Below are 19,775 nucleotides of genomic sequence, written 5' to 3' on the forward strand. Positions count from 1 at the left end.
GCGCGTGGGCGGAGCTCGTGGAGTGGCTCGGGACGCGCTGCAACTCTCCTTTTGTTATTCATGAGGAAAGGAAACTTTGTGGCGGAGTGAAATACTCCCGGAGCGCCAAAACAATCGAGTTGGATAACTTGGATGTCTTCTGGATGGAGTTGTGAATCTCCCGTGAAAGATCTGGAGCATTAGACGAGTTGGCAGTGTGGAGCGATGACCATGCCCTAATAACAGTCAATGATTCATTATTTACTCAATGATATAAAGTCACTGTACTGCACTGAGAGAGATTCATCACGCAAAGGTGAGAGCCGCTGCTTTTAAAATCATGTTCGCAAAACTTTGAAATGTTTGTTGAATTATGAGCGTCTGAACACGGCTGACCAAATGACCTAAACAAGTTAAACTAAATAAATAAACACACAGATGAATGAAGGCTAAGCGTCTGTGAAATGTTGTAAGTGTCTCTTGAGTCTTATTTGCTCTTTTGGTTTCTCTAATGGTCTGTCTGACCTACAGTTACTAGAAGTTAGTTGGAAGCACTGCAGGAAAACTTAAACTATCGTGGATTGCAAGGAAAACAAACTATCGTGGATTACAAGAGCTAAAGTTAGATTTTGAGTTAGTGTTTGCTTGGTAGACTTGTTTGGGTTTAGTTAGGGTTACAGTTATGTACTGTAACAAATTATATGAAACATATGTTGTGACAACATATGTTTTTACATTGTTTTAACGCATCAAAATAAGTTAGGCTAAGTCAGTTTAATGAAATTTAAGTTGAAATGACTTAAACATCCAAGTTGATTGTACTTAATTTAAGGCAGCAACTTAAAGTTAAAGTAAGAGTTTAGTTAGTGTTAGGCTTGGCTAGAGTTAGTTGAGTTGATTAAAGTTGTGTAGGTTTAGTTTGGGCTCTTGTCAAGGTTAAGGTTGTTTGAGATTAGAGTCATTTATCCAAGTTAATGTCTTTTAGGGTCAGTGTTATGTTGTTTTTTGGAGGGGTTGTTTGAGTTGTTATGGTCTGGTTCATGCAGATACCTACTTGGCACATGCTTTTCCTCTAAAAATTGCATTTTTCTCTAGGTGTTGCCTTTTTTTTAAAATCCAGAGCACACATTATTCTAGCTATAGACTACTTCATCTAGTCTGTATAATCATGCATGCATGCACATTCAAGGTTTTTGGCTATTTCAAGTCACAAGCAGGCTTTAGGTGGGATGGAAGTTGAGAAAATGGGGGCACAAAGTTTTCTTTGCAGGAATCTAAAGATAGAGGTTTGCGTCATCCAGTATCGCTGCATGCCAACACATTTATGAAGCTGAAGCACGGCCTTTCTTGGACAAGACGTGCTGTAAATTGTCAGAGGGAGTTTTGTTTCTATTCTCTCCAGCGACTCTCGACATTCCTGCTCATTACCTCATTACTGATGGGTGTCGTCATCACGTCCATCAGCTGCTCTGAGAGTCTGCTGGTGGAGGACCTGACCAGTTACCAGCGAGTGTGTTTTGAGGGAAGGAATGTAGGGGGAGCTACAGAATGAATGCGTGGTCACCTGTTTGGCTGGGTGACAGCTCCTGTTACAACTTGTCCTACACACACACACACACACACACACACACACACACACACACACACACACACACACACACACACACACACACACACACACACACAGGACCTGGTGTTCTCTGGTATGGGTGCTGAATGTGGTGATAACATCTCACTCCTGATTGTGCATCTGCCGGTTGGTGCCATAGGGCCGATGTTTTTCCCTGCTCTGTTAATCTCACTGTAGATTTAGGTCAACCTTAGACACCACCAACTCTCTGCCATGACTTGCACTGCCCAGTATGAGGACCAGAGGGTGGTTTAATCATCATTTACTTTTGAACTTTTGAAGTAATGAAATAATCATCGTATTCTGCAGTGTCGTAAATCGGTTTCAGTCGCATTATCTGAGGGTACTTACGTTTACACGATAACGATGTACTAAAAGCGGAAAAGGTTTTCCTTCCTTGCGTTTTGCGCGTACAGACGACACCATAGTCAAAACGATCCCCGTTTACACGGATTCATGAAAACAACTAAAAACGCTGTATTATTCATGCCAGGCCAGTAGGTGGCGATGTCACTGCACGTCTATAGACTGAATATGTCATACGCGTGTGCATGACGTCACCGTTTTCACAACTTCGTGTTTTTGTTGTTTACATGGAGGCGATAACAGTATCGTTTTAAAAACGTGCACTTTGAAACCTGTTTTCAGGCCCTCAAAACGCTGTTGTCGTGTAAATGAACGTTTTCATGGAAGTTGCAACTTCACACAATTACAAGTTGGACTTTTCTCTCTTGACTTTTTTTTCCAAGTATTGAAAAAATCAATTGAATCAATTTAAAATTAAAATGTAAAATTTAAAACCTTACTATTTTTTTTGTAAGGTAAAAAATAGAATCAAATCAAAACTTATAGTAATTAAAATAAATGTGAATTAGAATCTGAACCTAAATAGAGTCAGTATTGGAATCCAAATTATAATAAAAAATGGAATTAGTAAGAATTAGAATAATTATAAACACAAAACAATTATTATTAGAATTTTGATGTGGTGTAAGAATAACAATTCAATTCAGAATTTTAGTTGGCATCATAATTAGCATGAAGAAAATATAATAAGAATTTAAATTGTCAGAATTAGAATGAAAAATAGAATTGGTGAGAATCGGGATTTGAATCACTATGAATTAAAATCAAAACCAGGAATTTAAGTTTGAATGAGGTATAGAATCTGAATTTGAATCTGTATAAGAATTATAATTCAAATCAGAATTTTAAGTTGGCATAAAGAATTAGAATCAGAAAGTTATAATCAATTTAAATGATATTAGAAACAGAATATGAATTAGAATGAGGTATAGAATTGTTGAGAGTCAGAATTTGAATCGGTATAACAATTACAATTCGATTCAGAATGAGGTGTTGATGTAAAGAATCAAAGTGAGAACTCTAAGTAGTTCACACTTGCACAAGAAAACAGGTCTTCATCAATGAGATCATGCTTGTTTTTGGGACTGGATTGGTAATGCCGTAGACTTGCTCAACACACAGCTCATGCTGGCTCACTCCACACACACAGCTCACGCTGGCTCACTCCACACCGATCCACATTCACTCAAAGCCATGACATCCCTGCAGTTCTCGGAGCGGATTGGAGGATTGCTGAACAGTCTATGTTCGCTCCTCTTCCCACTTTCTGCAAGACCTAGGAGAGTTCATACGCCCGTGTTGAAACCGTTTCACTTGATTGGGAAAGAAACGGCATGGCCTCTCCCTGCTCTGTTCTTTCCAGCTCCCCCACAGCGCTTTGCACTCGTTCAGAAAAGTAAGGTCACATGGTTACCCCCCTCTCCTGTGGTCTGTGTAAACATTTCAAAGAGCATTATGTAGTATGTAAGCCTATATTGCACAGTATGTGGATATCCTCTGTTCATGGAATGGCCTATTACTACATTTGCTGATGAATCCCACAATGGAGTCTTCAATAAATTTAAAGTCCCCCTGTGGTGAAAAAGTCAAGTTTTTAATGTTGTTTATATATGTCTATGTGGTGTTTTTAATATGCTTTAAGACAAACCATGTGCAAATTCATAAGTCGACACCATTGCTGAGTATTTTCTCCTTAAAGGAGAACTCCGGTCAATTTTAACATAGCTCATTTTTTTGTACATTTGGAGTGCTGTCAATACAGAGAACAACGACAAAAATCGGTGTTGCCTACACCGTGTTATCCTCTTTTTAAAATTTGCAACCTGTGGACAACTGAAAACAGGATGTAAATACAGGTATGTGCGCTGGCTGAATAAACATAATTTTTATTCATATCTTGCACATCTACTGCAGTCAGATTCACCGGTGTTCACTCTGAAGGAATCACTCACATGGCTGGGCACTTGTAATGACACATCAAGGATGTTAAGAGGCTAAAAGCAGGTTTAGTACTTGCCCCATTGAAGTCAACAGGGTGCAAATTTTAAAAAGAGGATAACACGGTGTAGGCAACACCGATTTTTGTCGTTGTTCTCTGTATTGACAGCACTCCAAATGTACAAAAAAATGAGCTCAATGTTAAAATTGACCGGAGTTCTCCTTTAAAACTGCAGTGAAACACAGACCGTCTCAAAAACACGCTTTGAAATCGCTGGTGTTTCTGACGTCACAAACTACCTTGTAACCAATCAGATCAACGTGTGATCGTCAACCAGTGGATATCTGAGCTGAGTGAATGAGTGAGTGGAGGCGGGGCTCATTTGCATATTCATAGAACCACATATACTAAATGAGGCAAGGGTGTCGAGTTACATTCAAGCTATTTTAAGGCATGACAATTTTTTTTTTTTAAAGAAAAAACATTTAAAGATGAGCTTTAAGGGATAAAATGATTGACTACAGGGGGACTTTAAGATATTTTTCACAAAATTGCTTGGAAACCAAATGGACAAGTTTTCCCCCTCTGAGATAATGACTACCTTCTGAATTAAAGATGTAACTTAATGAGGTCACGTGACTACAATATACTAGTATTGGATTTCAAAGGGTTCTCCACAGCACACTGCCTTGAGCTCGGGCTGATCCCCATATCCCGCTCTGTTGCAGGGATTGTCAGTGGGCTGTACATGTAAAGGACAGCCGGACTTCTACTCGAGCGTGTCAGACGTACCCGTGACTCCTGAGAAGGAAGATGGCTAGCGTGGGCACGCTGTCAGAGGCCTCGGAGGGCGGAGACAACAACCAATTCACTGATATCATCAAATGGAGATCAGGTGAGACTGAGATTACCTGCAGAGCAATGTGTTGTTGAGCTGCCTTTTCACTGTTTCTAGGTAGGTTGTACAGCATGGCCAGTTGGGGTGTAACGGGGGACAGAAGTCACGGTTCGGTATTTTGGGGACTGTTTTCATCATCTGACTGTATGCACCAAACCATGACGTCTGTACCCTGACAGTTCAGGACTAAAACATGTACCAGCACACCCCTAATGGCCAGTTATTTGTCTTAGCTTTTTTTTGTTTTGTTAAAAAACTCAACCCACCAAGAATAAACATTGAACTGACTTGAGAAAAATAATGACACTTTTGCCTTCTGTAGAGTTGCTTTATAGCTGAAATTGAATTCATAATTGATGAACTTTACAACATTGAAGTCAGCATGAAGCAGAAGTTGTGATAGTCTTTTCGTCCCTATTGTACCGAGTGAAACGGCTTCTGGAACAAGAACAAATGTAGGGCGGGGCTTGATTTTGTCCACGGGGAATTGATTGAATGGTTGTGGTTTGCTATTGGTGGATCTCATGTGAGTGACAGGTTATAGTCCCGCCCTCTCGCCAGTAAACGCATCATCAGAGAAGAGAAGAGATGTGCTGCAAGAGGGAGGGAAAGTTACTTTCATTAAAGATTACGGTGCACATGTATTAAAAAAAATAATTTCTAATAAATATTGTAATATTCCACAAAAAAACACGAATTGTGAATTTTTATTTAATGGCGACTTTGAAAGGAAAGGAAGAGCCCAGGACATCTGTGTTTTGCTTTGCAGGATATGTGTTAACAGTTACAGACTGTGGTCTCCTGTCAGGTATGCTCTCTCTCTCTCTCTCTCTCTCTCTCTCTCTCTCTCTCTCTCTCTCTCTCTCTCTCTCTCTCTCTCTCTCTCTCTCTCTCTGGGAATGTTGGAATTTCACTGTGGCAGTGGATTTACAGCGCTTGTCTTTCCAGACCACAATGCCTTTCTTTCTGTAAGGATTCTGGTCTCCTAGTAACGGGCAAAAGTTATGTTTTCTTGGGTTGGAGCGGCCAGGGAAAATGTTTTAGAGGGAGAGATAGTCACGTGTTGTTGTTTTTTTTGTTGTTTTTTCGCCAGCTAAAGTAAGGCCTTGTTTTGTTTGTTTTGATTTGGAATATTAATTGAATCATGTGATTTTTGTTGAGAGGAGACTTTTAATAAAATCCCTCAGGTCAGTTTGAACTGTGAAACTCTTGATGTTTATGTTTTCTTTGGAGGAATAATGATTAACTATAGTTCAGTGAACTGTGAGATTGTCACAACTGAAGTATGGTCGGTATGAGTAAAGTGAACGTGTGTCTGAAGGAAAGTATCTTATGTGTGATAAACTGTGGTGTTACATATATTGTTGCTTTGAGAACAGGTGATTTACAGTGACGTGAGCGACAGCAATCATTAACACTGTGATGAAGGTGTGTCCGGTGATGAATTTAACCGGATGCTGATTTTTTTTTTTTGATGGCCATTGCTGATGCAGATATCTTTGAGAGCAGGGTAGTAGTAATATAAAGCCGATATATATGATATTAGTGCTGGGATACGTCCCTGAAAAAAACATTACATAGAACAAGTGGCAGCTGTATTCATTTGTATTTACACTCTAAGACTTAATGCGCAGATCTATTCTGGCAATGCTATGGTTATCACTGTCAATCATCGCATATTTGGCCAAAGACATTAAAATATAGATAACTTTAGAAATTACCAACTAAATATTTAGGGCTCTTTCACACACTCAGCGCAATGCAGCGCAACACAAGAGTGTTTTGCTAGTTTCAGCCTGACGCGATTATCATTTTCACTTCCTGTGCCATGTTATTTAAATAGCAAATGCATAGATGGTCTGCTTTAACCTCACACACGAGCAGATCCGTTTCCTCGCTAGAGAAGCGTTCAGTCTTTACACTTGTCGATTCCTCCGTGTAAATAGCGAGTCCGCCATGTTGCGAGCGCAACTGGCTTTTTAAGGGAATGGGAGATTACACGTTACGCCCAAAACACACCCATTACTCATTAAGAGAATAGGGACAACCCTTTTAGACCATGCGGCGGGTGCGCGACGACCATTTCTCCTGTCGTTAAACTAGCAGAAGTGGATTCGGACCGACCTAAGTGCACTTGTGCCATGTGCTTTAGACCATGAGCTTAGATCCTTAAAATAGGGCCCATAGTGTTTACTATGCAGTCACTGGGCCTGATGCTTTCCCTTCTTCTTTATGGAATCAGTTTACACACACACACACACACACACACACACACACACACACACACACACACACACACACACACACACACACACACACACACACACACACACACACACACACACACACACACACACACACGATCTCTGTCTCTCACACGCATTCTTTTTGAACTTTCTCTTTTAAATCACACACACGCACACACACACACACACATGAGAGAACAGGAAGTCCTTGTAAAACTACATCCTGTGAAATTGCACTCATGGAAAAGCCAAAACAAGAAACCAAGCTGATTTCTGAGGAACAAAGAAATCATCAACGTAATTAATGGAGCTTTTCCTCTGTTATAAAACAGAGGTCGGTGTCCTTTAGTAACTGTAACCCTGAGAGTCCTCTGAAAACCAGAAAAACTGTACAACAGCTTGTCAACTTTGCTGAAATGTGCCCATTAGCAGGGTGACATGTACCCTTAAGGTACTACTATGAACCTTTTAGGGGTAGATGAGGTACAAAGTTGTCCACTGCCCCAGTGACAAGCCTTAAAAGTAAAAGTAAGTACATTTTTGCACATTTTGTATGAGTGTTTATTAGAGCACTGCTGCATTTTGATTTGACCAGCATTGTTCATTCTGTAGCTATTAACAGCTTGTTTGTGTGATGATGTTTAATGTGTGTGTGTTGGATTCAGGATTTTCTGGTAAGGTTTCTAGGTCAATGCCACTGTTGTGGGTAAGATTTTAGTTTAATTATCAACTAGTCACTGATGACTGTCCAGTGACCGACTGCATATTGCACACACAAATGGGAAGTGCTTTTTCAGTCTGGAAAGCTGATTGACTTTATGCAACTTCCTTCGTCAGATTGCACAGGTTTTACCAGTCCGCCTGGAAACCCAGTCATTTTTACAACAAGCCACGTTGAACTAACTAATCAACTAATCACTGGTTTTTGGCTAGGCTTGTGGTGTCTGGAAAAATCCTTTCCTTACAGGAAAACTCTTGTTAGTACCAGTCAAATCAATATCAGTGAGCAGATCTGTATTTCCACTTGGTTTCCACTTGGTTTCCACTTGGTTTCCACTTGGTTTCCACTTGGTTTTCTGTTATGATGCAAAATAAGTAGTGCTTATTACTTTTGGACAAACAGAAATTCTGATCAAAAGGTTTACAAACATTTTCTCCCATGTTTTTCAGGTGTTTTTCCTGTAGCAATGGTTGTAGAGCAACACTGATTTTCAGTTATGGGTCTAATATTTTGGGATAATCTGTTTCTAATAAATCAACCTAAATGTCTCATAAAAACAGAACAAACTATTAGAGATGCATCAGTTGACAGAAGCGTTTTTTTTTTTTTTTTTTTTTGTGGCTGATCTCTATTCTGGTCTTGCACACAAACTGCATTGCAATTATTTCCCAATTATTAATGTAATTTGTGTGAAAATTTTACGAAGTCTGTAAACGTGACGTTAACACAGGCCAGAGACGGGACATGCTGAAGAGAGAACACTATCTTCCCATCGCAAAATAAAATGTTTTAAATTTTTTTTAATTATCTCACAATTCTGACTTTTTCCTCAGTTTATATCTCGCAATTATGAGAAAAAAGGCAGAATTGTGCGATTAAAAAGTTGCAATTATCTTTTATATATATTTTTTATTCTATGGCCGAAACAAGCTTTCATAGAACACTGTTCGCCATGCTCGAAATATAGGAAGAAAAATATAAATACTGAATTTGCGTTTATATGAAAGTATCTCTGAAGGGAACTGACTGTCTTTAGAAAAGTTCGATGGCATTTTCTTTTCCTCGTACCTCTGTATAAAGTAGTGTTTACGCTTTGTGTACAGCGGTACCCAAACCTCTGCGGTTTCATAAGCGCCACCTACTGGCAGAGAGCGAATTTGTATTTTTCATTCAGTCAATCTGCTGTTTTGGTTTTGTGCAGATGTTTTATATAGCATCATTTCACAAAGACAAAATAATTCCCCCCCCCCCAGAAGCCTTTTTTTCCTTGGTCGAACATTATTAAAGTTAGAGCTTATTCAGAGATATCAGCCGAATGTCTTAGTGCAGGTGCTAATGGATCCAAGGATGTATTCGTAAATTACCCCACTAATAATGCCCAGAATGGTTCCAAACTTCTACAGTAGTACAAATAGGTTCTGTACTCATAAAACGAGGCATTGGAAAGTTTGTGAGTACATCAGGAGTTTATTTAAATAACACTTGCCTGACGTCTCATGCTACCCCTAACCCGGACGTCGACGTCACTTCAGTGGTTGGGTAAAAGTCCTGGCAGAAAGCGATGCATAAGGATGTATTATCCTTCAGAAATCATTCTAATATGAGGATTTGATGCTCAAGAAACATTTCTGATTATTATTATCATCAATGTTAATCAAGGAAAATAAAGTTCAAAATATTTTTTTTGTGACATTATAAATGTCTTTACTGCCATTTTTGATCAATTTATTGAATCCTTGCTGAATAAAAGTATGAATTTCTTTCAAAAAGGAATGCTAGTGTAGATAGTTGTTTTCCCGATGCATGCTGGGTAATGTAGTCCTGGTGTGGGCACAATCTCTCTACTCTAATTTGTCTGGACTAATTTGTTCTCTGCACAGGTTGGAAGCTCTGCCAGCTCACACAGGGGCTACACACACACACACACACACACACACACACACACACACACACACACACACACACGCACACACGCTGAAGCTCTCCTCTGTTTAACACGTCTTTTCTTCCACGTCTCTGTGTCTCTCTTTCATCTATGTCCCCCCGTCCAAATATACTCACATTCTTGCTCTCTCTCTCTCTCACACACACACACACACACACACACACACACACACACACACACACACACACACACACACACACACACACACACACACACACACACACACACACACACTGTATTGTAAAGCGAGGCGAGACGGTTCCTTTACTGCAGCCAAGTGTTATATAAGCAGCGCTCATGGCCAGATCTGTCTGTCAGCTCCACTGCCTTTACTAGACCCGAACCGTCTGGATGGTCTGGTCCGGTTTGCAGATTATTCTGCCCCAAAACTGCTGAGACTGTCTGAGTGACATATAAGGCTTTCAACCACAGTTGCGTTTGTTTTTACATCCTGGATTCCTCTCATTTACATATCTTGAAGGAAATACCGGTGCCTGCAGGGCAGCAAAAGTAGATGGGTGAAGTTTTAGGGAAGTTTGTGTTTTAGGTTGTGGTTGTGGGTAAAGGAAATGCAGCATCAGATCTGCCATTTCTTTACCACACCAAACTGGTTTGTCCGTCAGACATTTGTATTTATTAACTTAGAAACTTAGTGTGCAACTAAATGCAAAGAAAAGAGAACAATCAGAAGAATTCAGATTGGATGTATTGCATGACAGATATGATGCCATCACCCCTGTCAGTTTTGATGCTAAACATTCGATTAATGTAAATCATAAAAAATAAAAAATAAAAATCCTTATCCATTTAATAATCACTCTAATTCAGTGATAATAGTAAAGTTCACACCACAACTATAACAACAACAACACAATCACTGGAATCACTTTCAGAATTTTTTATCCAGCTGATGAATGTTGACAGCCAATCAGAATCCAGTCGACGAGCTCGAGCATTTAAAGCTGCAAAACATCAGCGCATCCTTATAATAAACAGAACAACATTGTCCATAGGTGTGGATGCTAATATAGATCTCATTATAGATAAATGCCCATTCACACTAAAAACTATAAAAATATTAGAATGCTTGAGCTTTTAAAGCAAGATTGATTCTGATTGGCTGTCAGTGTTTTTATCGTTCATCAGCCGGAAAATAAATAGTTCTGAAAGTGTTTCCAACAATATTGTTCCTCTGTGTCAGTTTCACAGAATTAGAGCGATTATTGAAACTTTATTGTTATACTTTATATACGTTATAGTTATTGTTCTTGGTGATGGAGCTTCAATCTTAAATTTCCTAGTATAAATAATAAATGAATAAAATAAAACATAAAATAGATAGCATACCAATACTCATTTAATTTCAAACCAGGGCTGCCTTGCAAGTGCTGGAAATACATTTCAACTCAATACCACTAACTTTTTCCAAATCCAGTCAGTGATTACTTTATCTTCAAAACAGATTAATTCGGTTAATTCTACCAGCCTATTGTGTTTCCCAATGAACTAGTAAAACCCTGTACAACTAGAGCCACAGAAACTAGCCAATCAAATCACAGCTTGCCAGTTTTTGGGAAGCGTTCAGGTTTTGTGTGATATGTGCATCAAGCGCTCATTGAATGGACTGTGCAAGAAAACTGAGCACTGTGTTGTCAAATCAGCAGTGTGTCCTTTCATATCAAACATCTTGCGTATTACTCCGTGAAAAGTGAAAGTGTGGAAGTGAGACTAGTGTCTGTTGGATGTCTAGCGACTTCATATCTCACAACGTGAGTTTACAGTTCTCAATGCAACTTTATGTCTCAGACTATCTCCGTATCTCCCGTCTGACTCGAGGTTTTTTGCCGAGCATGCTGGGTAAAGGGCAAGATTGACCCAGTAGATCGTGCTTTTGACACCCTGCCGAGAGTTCGGTGGCCTTATTACCTGAGATTGTTCTTGTGAAACGGACACCATGTGTTTGTGTGTCACCTGAAACCTTCAGCCGTGGAAAACCGTGGAAGCAAATAAAGGAAATTCACCCAAGGCGATCTCATTACACACACACACACACACACACACACACACACACACACACACACACACACACACACACACACACACACACACACACACACACACACACACACACACACACACACACACACACACACACACACACACACACACACACACCTCTCTCTTTCTCTCTGTTCTGCTGCTGTCATTGGCCGGCTTGTGTGTGTGTGTGTGTGTGTGACCAGGATGTATTCAGGATATTATTGAATGGGAAACAGTAGTAATAGAAACAGGAAGCACAGCCTATTGTTTTGGACCTCATTAAACTCCATCTTGAGTGTGTGTGTGTGTGTGTGTGTGTGTGTCCACGCTAAACGTCACCGTGTGAAAAATGTAGACCTGATTTACACCCTCAGAGTGAATTGTGTTATTCATCTGACACTGAGAGGGAAGCAGCTATTCAGTGGCCACTTCATTTTGAAATAAATATTATTATAAAATGGATGGTCCTTGATGCTGATGCTTTAATATTTAGCAATGTTTTATGTATTTACCATAAAGTATGGTTAGTAACAGATCTGTGTATCGCTGCACAACACCCGTAGCAACATAAACAATCAATATACTGTCAAAATTGTGACATCTCTCCGTCATTTTCTGTAAATATTTAGTGCGCATGAAAGTGTATGCGTATGAAATGCCTGAAAGTGTGTGTTTATGCCTATAGTGGTTTAGTGTTGGGAAAGAGAGTTGAACACTTCTCCATACAGATGTTTATTATTTTCGCCGAACATTCGTCTTGGTGTGAACAGGCCTTGAAGTTACTTCGGTTTAGGATTTGGTCAAACCACTGCCATATGTATGAGCAGTTGTGATGATGTTTGACTTGGTAAACAGCACTAATAAGAGCACAAGCAGTGAAGAGACAAGAAAGGATTAAGGAAGGATAGCAGAAATGCAGAGAAATAAAACGTTCCTGCATTCTCTCATGGTAACTGATGTCACCACCCGTGTGTGTGTGTGTGTGTGTGTGTGTGTGTGTGTGTGTGTGTGTGTGTGTGAATATCTGAGGAGGGTGTGGTGAGCTGAGAAATGGAAAGTCTATATTCATATACTCAGAGCTGTCATTATGGAGAGATTGTGTGTGTGTGTGTGTGTGTACCTACTTAACCATATTTTGAGACACTGTACCCATAAGTATCTGTACCCAGAAGTGAGCTAAACCTGACAACCTCCTTTTGGAGACATCCTCATTTGTATAACAGTATAACAATATATAAATAAAGTTTTGAAACGTGTGTGTGTGTGTGTGTGTGTGTGTGTGTGTGATTTCACATCCACTGAACGGCTACAGGTTGGGGTATGTGGAATGATTCACTGCGGTTTTCCAATGGCTGTTCCACTAACACACATAACTCATTACACACTGTCATTCTCTCTCTCTCTCCACACACACACACACACACACACACACACACACACACACACACACACACACACACACACACACACACACACACACACACACACACACACACACACACACACACACACACACACACACACACAGTTAATTTGTTCTAAAGGCCAGTGAACTTAGTAGAGAACACTTCAGATTTGATTGAACTTCTGCTTTGGATAATATGTAAACTCTCTCTCTCTCTCTCTCTCTCTCTCTCTCTCTCTCTCTCTCTCTCTCTCTCTCTCTCTCTCTCTCTCTCTCTCTCTCTCTCTCTCTCTCTCTCTCTCTCTCTCTCTCTCTCTCTCTCTCTCTCTCTCTCTCTCTCTGTGTGTTTGTGTACTGGTCTGAAGTACATTATGAGCAGGTCTTCTTGACATTAACTTTTTTGCTCACCAGCCACTGTGACTTGTGGCTTTCCAAAGTTACTCGCCACTCAGCATTTCCACAATCCTGACATCGATACCATGGGGAAAAACTGCCTTATAGATATTATTAATGTTATCTCATGATTTGGCAGCAGGTTTATTAGGCTGCTGTCACTTTAAGACCTGACACACAGATCCATTACACTGATACTCATGCGTTTTCTTTCTCAACGGTTTACGTTCACTTATAACATAACTGACTGTGGCATTTGACATCATTATTTTGTGTGTATTTCACTGTTTAAGGACAATAAAAAGAACTCAATTTAGTACTGAACGACGGCTCACTTTGGGGTGTGATCACAAAATGTGCAGGAATGAGTAAATTATGTGCAATGCACGCAATCCCACGCCTAAATTCAAGCCCTGTAACAGTAACACTATTCATCTGGATCAAATGAAACGCGTGAGTGAGTGGAGGCGGGTTTGTGTGTCACTCGCTGTAGGAGAGAAGAGAGAGAGAGAAAGAGCAGATGGTGTCATGTGTCTATTCTGTGGAAAATGAGTGTTAGAAGCATTTCAGATATTTCAGTATCGATATAGAAAAATCAATGCACTTGGTTTATTATTCCAGATGCCTTATTAAAAGACTACAATTGAAAAATGTATATATTATATATAAAATTCAACCCACCAAAGTGTCTATTAGGAATGACTGTGTTACACGCCAACTGATTATGAAGACCCGAAGTCTTTATATTGCAGTGTGTTTTCAGGTTTCAGGCCACGCCCCCTACATTATGAGGACATGCTATCAACTATTCAGACAAACTATTAATTACATTAGGATAAATTATTTTACTACTACATCTATTATATATTTGAATTATTCAAAAATAATTAAATGTAACATCTAAGTAAGTTGAAAGAACAGTTCTCAGTTTAATGTTGTTCCAAACCTGTATGACTCTTATGGTTCGTACATGTTTGAATATGCAGTAACATGCATGAGCTGTGACGGAGGGGAAGATCTTCAGCAAATAACTTTTAAAGTGCATTTATATCAAGTCATACCAGTTTATAATGTCACAAGGGTGAGTAAATTATGTCAAAATATTTACTTTTGTGTGAACCGTTCCTTTCCTGAACTGCTCCCTGAAATGCAAACGAAATTCACAAATTAGAAAACAAAAACATAAAAGAAACCATCAGCAAGTCAACTGCAAAATATAAAATGGAGATGTTGGTACTTATTAAGGGCAGTTGAGTGGACCGATTTAGTGTCATTTTTTTATGAGCATTGGACTTCAGTGGTGAACGGTCATCTGAAAGGCCTGGACTTTCACATTTTCCCTCTCTAATGCTCTCAGAATGGAGGGACAAAGAGGGCGTAGTGTGTGTTATTAGGGTAAAGTGACTCCCAGCATGCACCACTCCACGCCCTGTTCCACTGCTCAGTCCAGATCACCACATCTCTCTTTCTTCACTGTAACCCTGCTGCAGTGTTTAGAGTCTGACTCAACAGATCTATGACCTTGGTAGTATATGCAAATGAACAATGTTTACTCGTTTTCCGTGTAACCTAGGCTGAGAAATTCACGTTTTTTTTTGTCTTTGGACTTTTGACAGCTCCTTACAGCCAGGGACGTCACGTGAGATAACCCAACCTCGTTTCCTTCATTCACAGGCACTGGAAAGTGAAAATGAAAGTGAAAACAACCTTCCTGCTGTTCTTTCTGTTCCTGTTCCGTGTGTGTGTGTGTGTGTTCAGTTGTTTGTAGCACATCCTGACCTTCGTCACACCTCAGAGGACAGCAGAGTCAACAAATGAATCCATAGGCCATGTGTTTTCAGACCCCATGCAGTGACTCGGATATTTACTCTGCCCTGCCCGAACCGTAATGAGTCATTCGTGCCCGATAGGAACACAGCAGATGGTGCTCTGGGACTCAAGAAATTAGTGGAGAACATGTGGTCTACCTATACATTATTTTTGCACCCGGGAAGCCCAAAATAGTGCCTAGGTGGCTATTTTGCTACATTTTAAAAATGCACTTCACACCTGTGATGCCCACCAATGCAGTCTATGGGGTCCGCTCGATATCAGGCGACTTGTTTAAATGCTAGCTTGCAAGGTGCCGAGGTTCCTAGCTTGCTAGTTTTGTGCCTATGTCACTCAGGTGACATGCTAATATGCTAAAGAGCAAGGTGTCGAGGTTACTAGCTTGCTAGGTTTGTGCATATTTATAGTCAAGCTACTCGCTAATATGTTAACATGCAAGGTTTTGTCGGTTACTAGCTTGATCGTTTTGTGCCTTTGACACTTTCTAGTCAGGCGACTCGCTATGCTAGTGAGCAAGGTTTTGACGTTAATAGCTTGCTAGCTATTTGCCATATGACTCTTTCTAGTTAGGTCAGGGCTGCCAACTCTCACGCACTGAGCGTGAGACTCACGCAATTGACACTTTTCACACGCTCTCACGCCACACATCCATTTTCTCACGCACAGAAAAATTGCGGAGCAAAGAGGTAACCTAATTTTAATATTAAACTAATTCTCAGCTCTTAGATTTCGTCAATTTTATTACGAAATTCAGACAAAAATACGTTTGGCGCTTGTAAATGTGACGTGACAGATCGCTGAGCGCCTCAGTTCAAGTGCACGTGAACCGATCATCTGTTACTTTTTTATTTAAAGATGCAGTACAACTTACCGAAAGTATACATAATATCGACCAATTTGTGTTTTTCAACCACGGAAAGAGGTCAATATAACAGCAGGAGAACAATTATGTCACATAACGTTTCATTTACCTCAGGAGAGCCATTTAATGACCATAGCATGTTAATTGAATAGAAAAAATAGCTAGAGAGGAGATTTTGCTGAGCACTATATTACATATTTATTATATTTTTACTTATGTCATTAAATAATTGTTATTATAACAAAAACTGCATTATTTAATTTAATTTGTTATTTTTAACCTTTAATAATACCAGCAGATTGGGCCCTCTATGTTTACAGCATTAGGTGAGATAATTTTTTTAAATAAAATTTCAAATAAACATGTATCCAAATTAGTCAATATTGAATCAAAATCGGAATCAAATCACAAGAATGGAATTGAAATCTTGAATTTTTTGTCAAGCAATAATAAAAACTGTATCCTACCAGTCATTGTACAAATGTTTTGACAATCACAATTACATCCACATCCACCCCCCCCCCCCCCCCCCCCCCCCCCCACACACACACACACAAAAAATCTCACTCCAAGCTAAACTCAAAAGTTGGCAGCCCTGAGTTAGGTGACTTTTTAAAATGCGAGCTTGCAAGATTCTGAGTTTACTGGCTTGCTAATTTTGTGCCTATAACACTTTCTAGTCAGGCGACTCGCTAATATGTTAACATGCAAGGTTTTGTCGGTTACTAGCTTGATCATTTTGTGCCTTTGACACGTTCTAGTCAGGCGACTCGCTATGCTAGTGAGCAAGGTTTTGAAGTTAATAGCTTGCTAGGTTTTTAGCATATGACTCTTTCTAGTTAGGTGACTTTTTAAAATTCGAGCTTGCAAGATTTTGATGTTACTAGCTTGCTAGTTTTGTGCCTATAGCACTTTCCAGTCAGGCTACTCGCTAATATGCTAGCTTGCAAGATTTTGAGGTTACTAGCTTGCTAGTTTTGTGCCTATCCATCTTTTATCCATGTAATAGCCCCCAAATGCTCTGCAAATATATAGTGGGATTTTCTGCATCTGTGGTTTTAAAATATAAAATATGTCCCCAAAATATGCTTGGTTTTGTGGTTACTGTAGCTGGATATGTTTTAGCCAGTGTGAGCATGCAAAGATCTGAGATGTGTATTCCTGCTAAAATGTCTAGGTTTTGAGACACAGCTGTAGTCTCTTCATGACTTCATCTAGGAACCAGTCTGTGTGTAAGAGTAAGAAACGTTTCAGTCGTGTGTGTTTAAAAAAAGAAAACGGGAAGTTGATGTTATTTTTAGCATGATTGCTTCTAGTGCCCTGTGTGTGTTTACTCTCTTTTCTGGGTGTTTTATTGTGTGTGTTTCTGTCAGATGTCTGTGCGTCACTCTGACAGGATGTGAATTTCATGTGATTGACAGGCACCGGTTTGAGAGGAACCCATCACAGGTTCTCTCTGTTTACTCCCAGCATGCATTGCACCCAGCAGCATCACTCTTCTCAGACATCTTTTGAAGTTCCTGTATGTTGTTTTCCTCTGTATATCTCCCCATCCTCTCGTTCTCCTCCTTTATGGAGCAGACGTTATGAACATGAGTAAGTGGTTGCCGTGGAGAAAGCGCAGCTTTTTCAGAAAGCACAGGAAGAAGTTTTCTTTTCCTCTGTTAGGTAAGCGCACAATCTTTTACTTCCTGATTCAGCAAACGCTTTTGCACTTTTCGTATTTTGTGTTTCAGCTGCAATTCGACTCTGGATATTCTTAAGCTGTGCTTGAACACACACATTTAGAGACTGTAGAGTCATCAGTCTGTGTGTTGGAACAGTAGGTGTGTGTCTGTGAAGACAGTTGAGTTATTGTTGGATGTTTGTGTGTCTTTGTCATGTTTGTGTGTATAATAGTTTATGTGACTGTTTTGGGTGTGTGGTAACGGGTACACTGAAAAAAATGATTTGTTGAATTTAATACATTTTTTTTTATGGTAAGTGGTTGCACACAATTGATTTTAGCTACATTTAAACAAATGCATTAAGTTGAACTTTTACTTTTAGTTCAACTTAATGCATTTGTTTAAATGTAGCTAAAATCAATTGTGTGCAACCACTTACCATAAAAAAAAAATGTATTAAATTCAACAAATCATTTTTTTCAGTTCGTCTGTACAATTTTCAGGATTCTTTGATGAATAGAAAGTTTAAAAGATCAGCATTGATTTGAAATATAATCGTTTGTAACATTATAAATGTCTTTACTGTAACTTTTGATCAGTTTAATTCATCCTTGATGAACAAAAGTATTGATTTATTTTATTTATTTCCCCAAAAATGAAATAAAAATAAATTCTTACTGACCCCAAACTTTTGAACGGTAGTGTTTAATGTTACAAAAGCTTTCTATTTCCGATAAATGCTGTTTTTTTAACCACTATTCAAATCATCATATTGCAATGATTTCTGAAGGATCATGTGACACATAAATTACACTTTACTATATTTTCACGTAGAAAACAGCAGTTTTAAATTGTAATAATATTTCACAATATTACTGTATTTTTAATCAAATAAATGCAGCCTTGGTGAGCAGAAGAGACTTCTTTAAAAAACATTAAAAATCTTACCGATCCAAAACTTTTGAACGACAGTGTATATATATGCTAATGTGTATATTCCAGTCTCTAATAATATAATAAAAAATACAAAGCAATCAAAACAAGCCTGGCAGAGCAACATTGACTCAACCAGTGCTGTGTGTTTGAGGCAGGGCTTTCTGTGGCAGACTGGGGGAGTGTTTTACAAAAGTTAGATTTTCTGAGTTATTCTTCAAAGAAAGTTTATAGTTCCAAAATTCCATTCCATCACATTCCCTTATGTCGTCACGGTGACCTGGCATATGGTTGTCAGGGTGACCCACAGAGTCGGTCATGCTCTCGCTCCTGTGCATGCTGGGATGCCGTTCCACAGAGACGTGTGTGTGTTCTACCAGTGGAGCACAACATACATGCCCACTGCCCACCTCTCTCTCTCTCTCTCTCTCTCTCTCTCTCTCTCTCTCTCTCTCTCTCTCTCTCTCTCTCTCTCTCTCTCTCTCTCTCTCTCTCTCTCTCTGTGTGTAAGTGAGTGTAGAGGAGAGAGGAATGTTTAGTTGGACTGGATAACTTGTTTTGTTCTCTCTTTGCTTTTCTCCATCATCTGTTGGTTTATGACTCAATGGCTACACACAGTATGAAACTCAGAGGTAGGCGACTATAGAACTGTATTTTTCACTATGTACAAGTGTGTGTGTGTATCTGTACTGTAGTGATGGTTGTGTGTGTGTGTGTATGACTGTTTTCAGAACTGAGCATTTGAGAAAAAAGGGCAATCGGGAGGCTGTTGAATTTTATAAACATGCATTTCATATTTTCGACATGATTGTAGAACTATGATTGTATTTTCAACTATTGCAGTTTTTATCAGGTTTATTTTAATTTTACTTTTTTTATTGAAACGCCACTGCATATACTGGATAAAGCTTTCATTTAAAA

At 39.3% G+C, this 19,775-nt stretch overlaps 1 protein-coding gene across 7 annotated transcripts in view; it reads left to right on the forward strand.

The window, feature by feature from the left end:
* Nucleotides 1–19,775, forward strand: part of utrn (utrophin) — a gene marked incomplete at its 3' end in the record, with an annotated part of 238,761 nt that continues 218,986 nt past the window's right edge. For 5 of the 7 annotated variants that reach the window (XM_079849569.1, XM_079849573.1, XM_079849571.1 and 2 more), the window contains exons 1-2: nucleotides 1–295; nucleotides 4,643–4,809. In XM_079849569.1, coding sequence (XP_079705695.1) covers nucleotides 4,728–4,809 — 82 coding nt within the window. In that variant the 5' untranslated portion in view covers nucleotides 1–295; nucleotides 4,643–4,727. Of the gene's footprint in view, nucleotides 296–4,642; nucleotides 4,810–17,735; nucleotides 17,923–19,371; nucleotides 19,487–19,775 lie in introns of those variants that run through there. The other 2 variants (XM_079849570.1, XM_079849572.1) reach the window with 2 other exon arrangements.

The sequence above is a fragment of the Squalius cephalus genome (genome assembly GCF_949319135.1).
Source record: "Squalius cephalus genome assembly, chromosome: 18".
Classification (NCBI taxonomy): Eukaryota; Metazoa; Chordata; class Actinopteri; order Cypriniformes; family Leuciscidae; genus Squalius; species Squalius cephalus.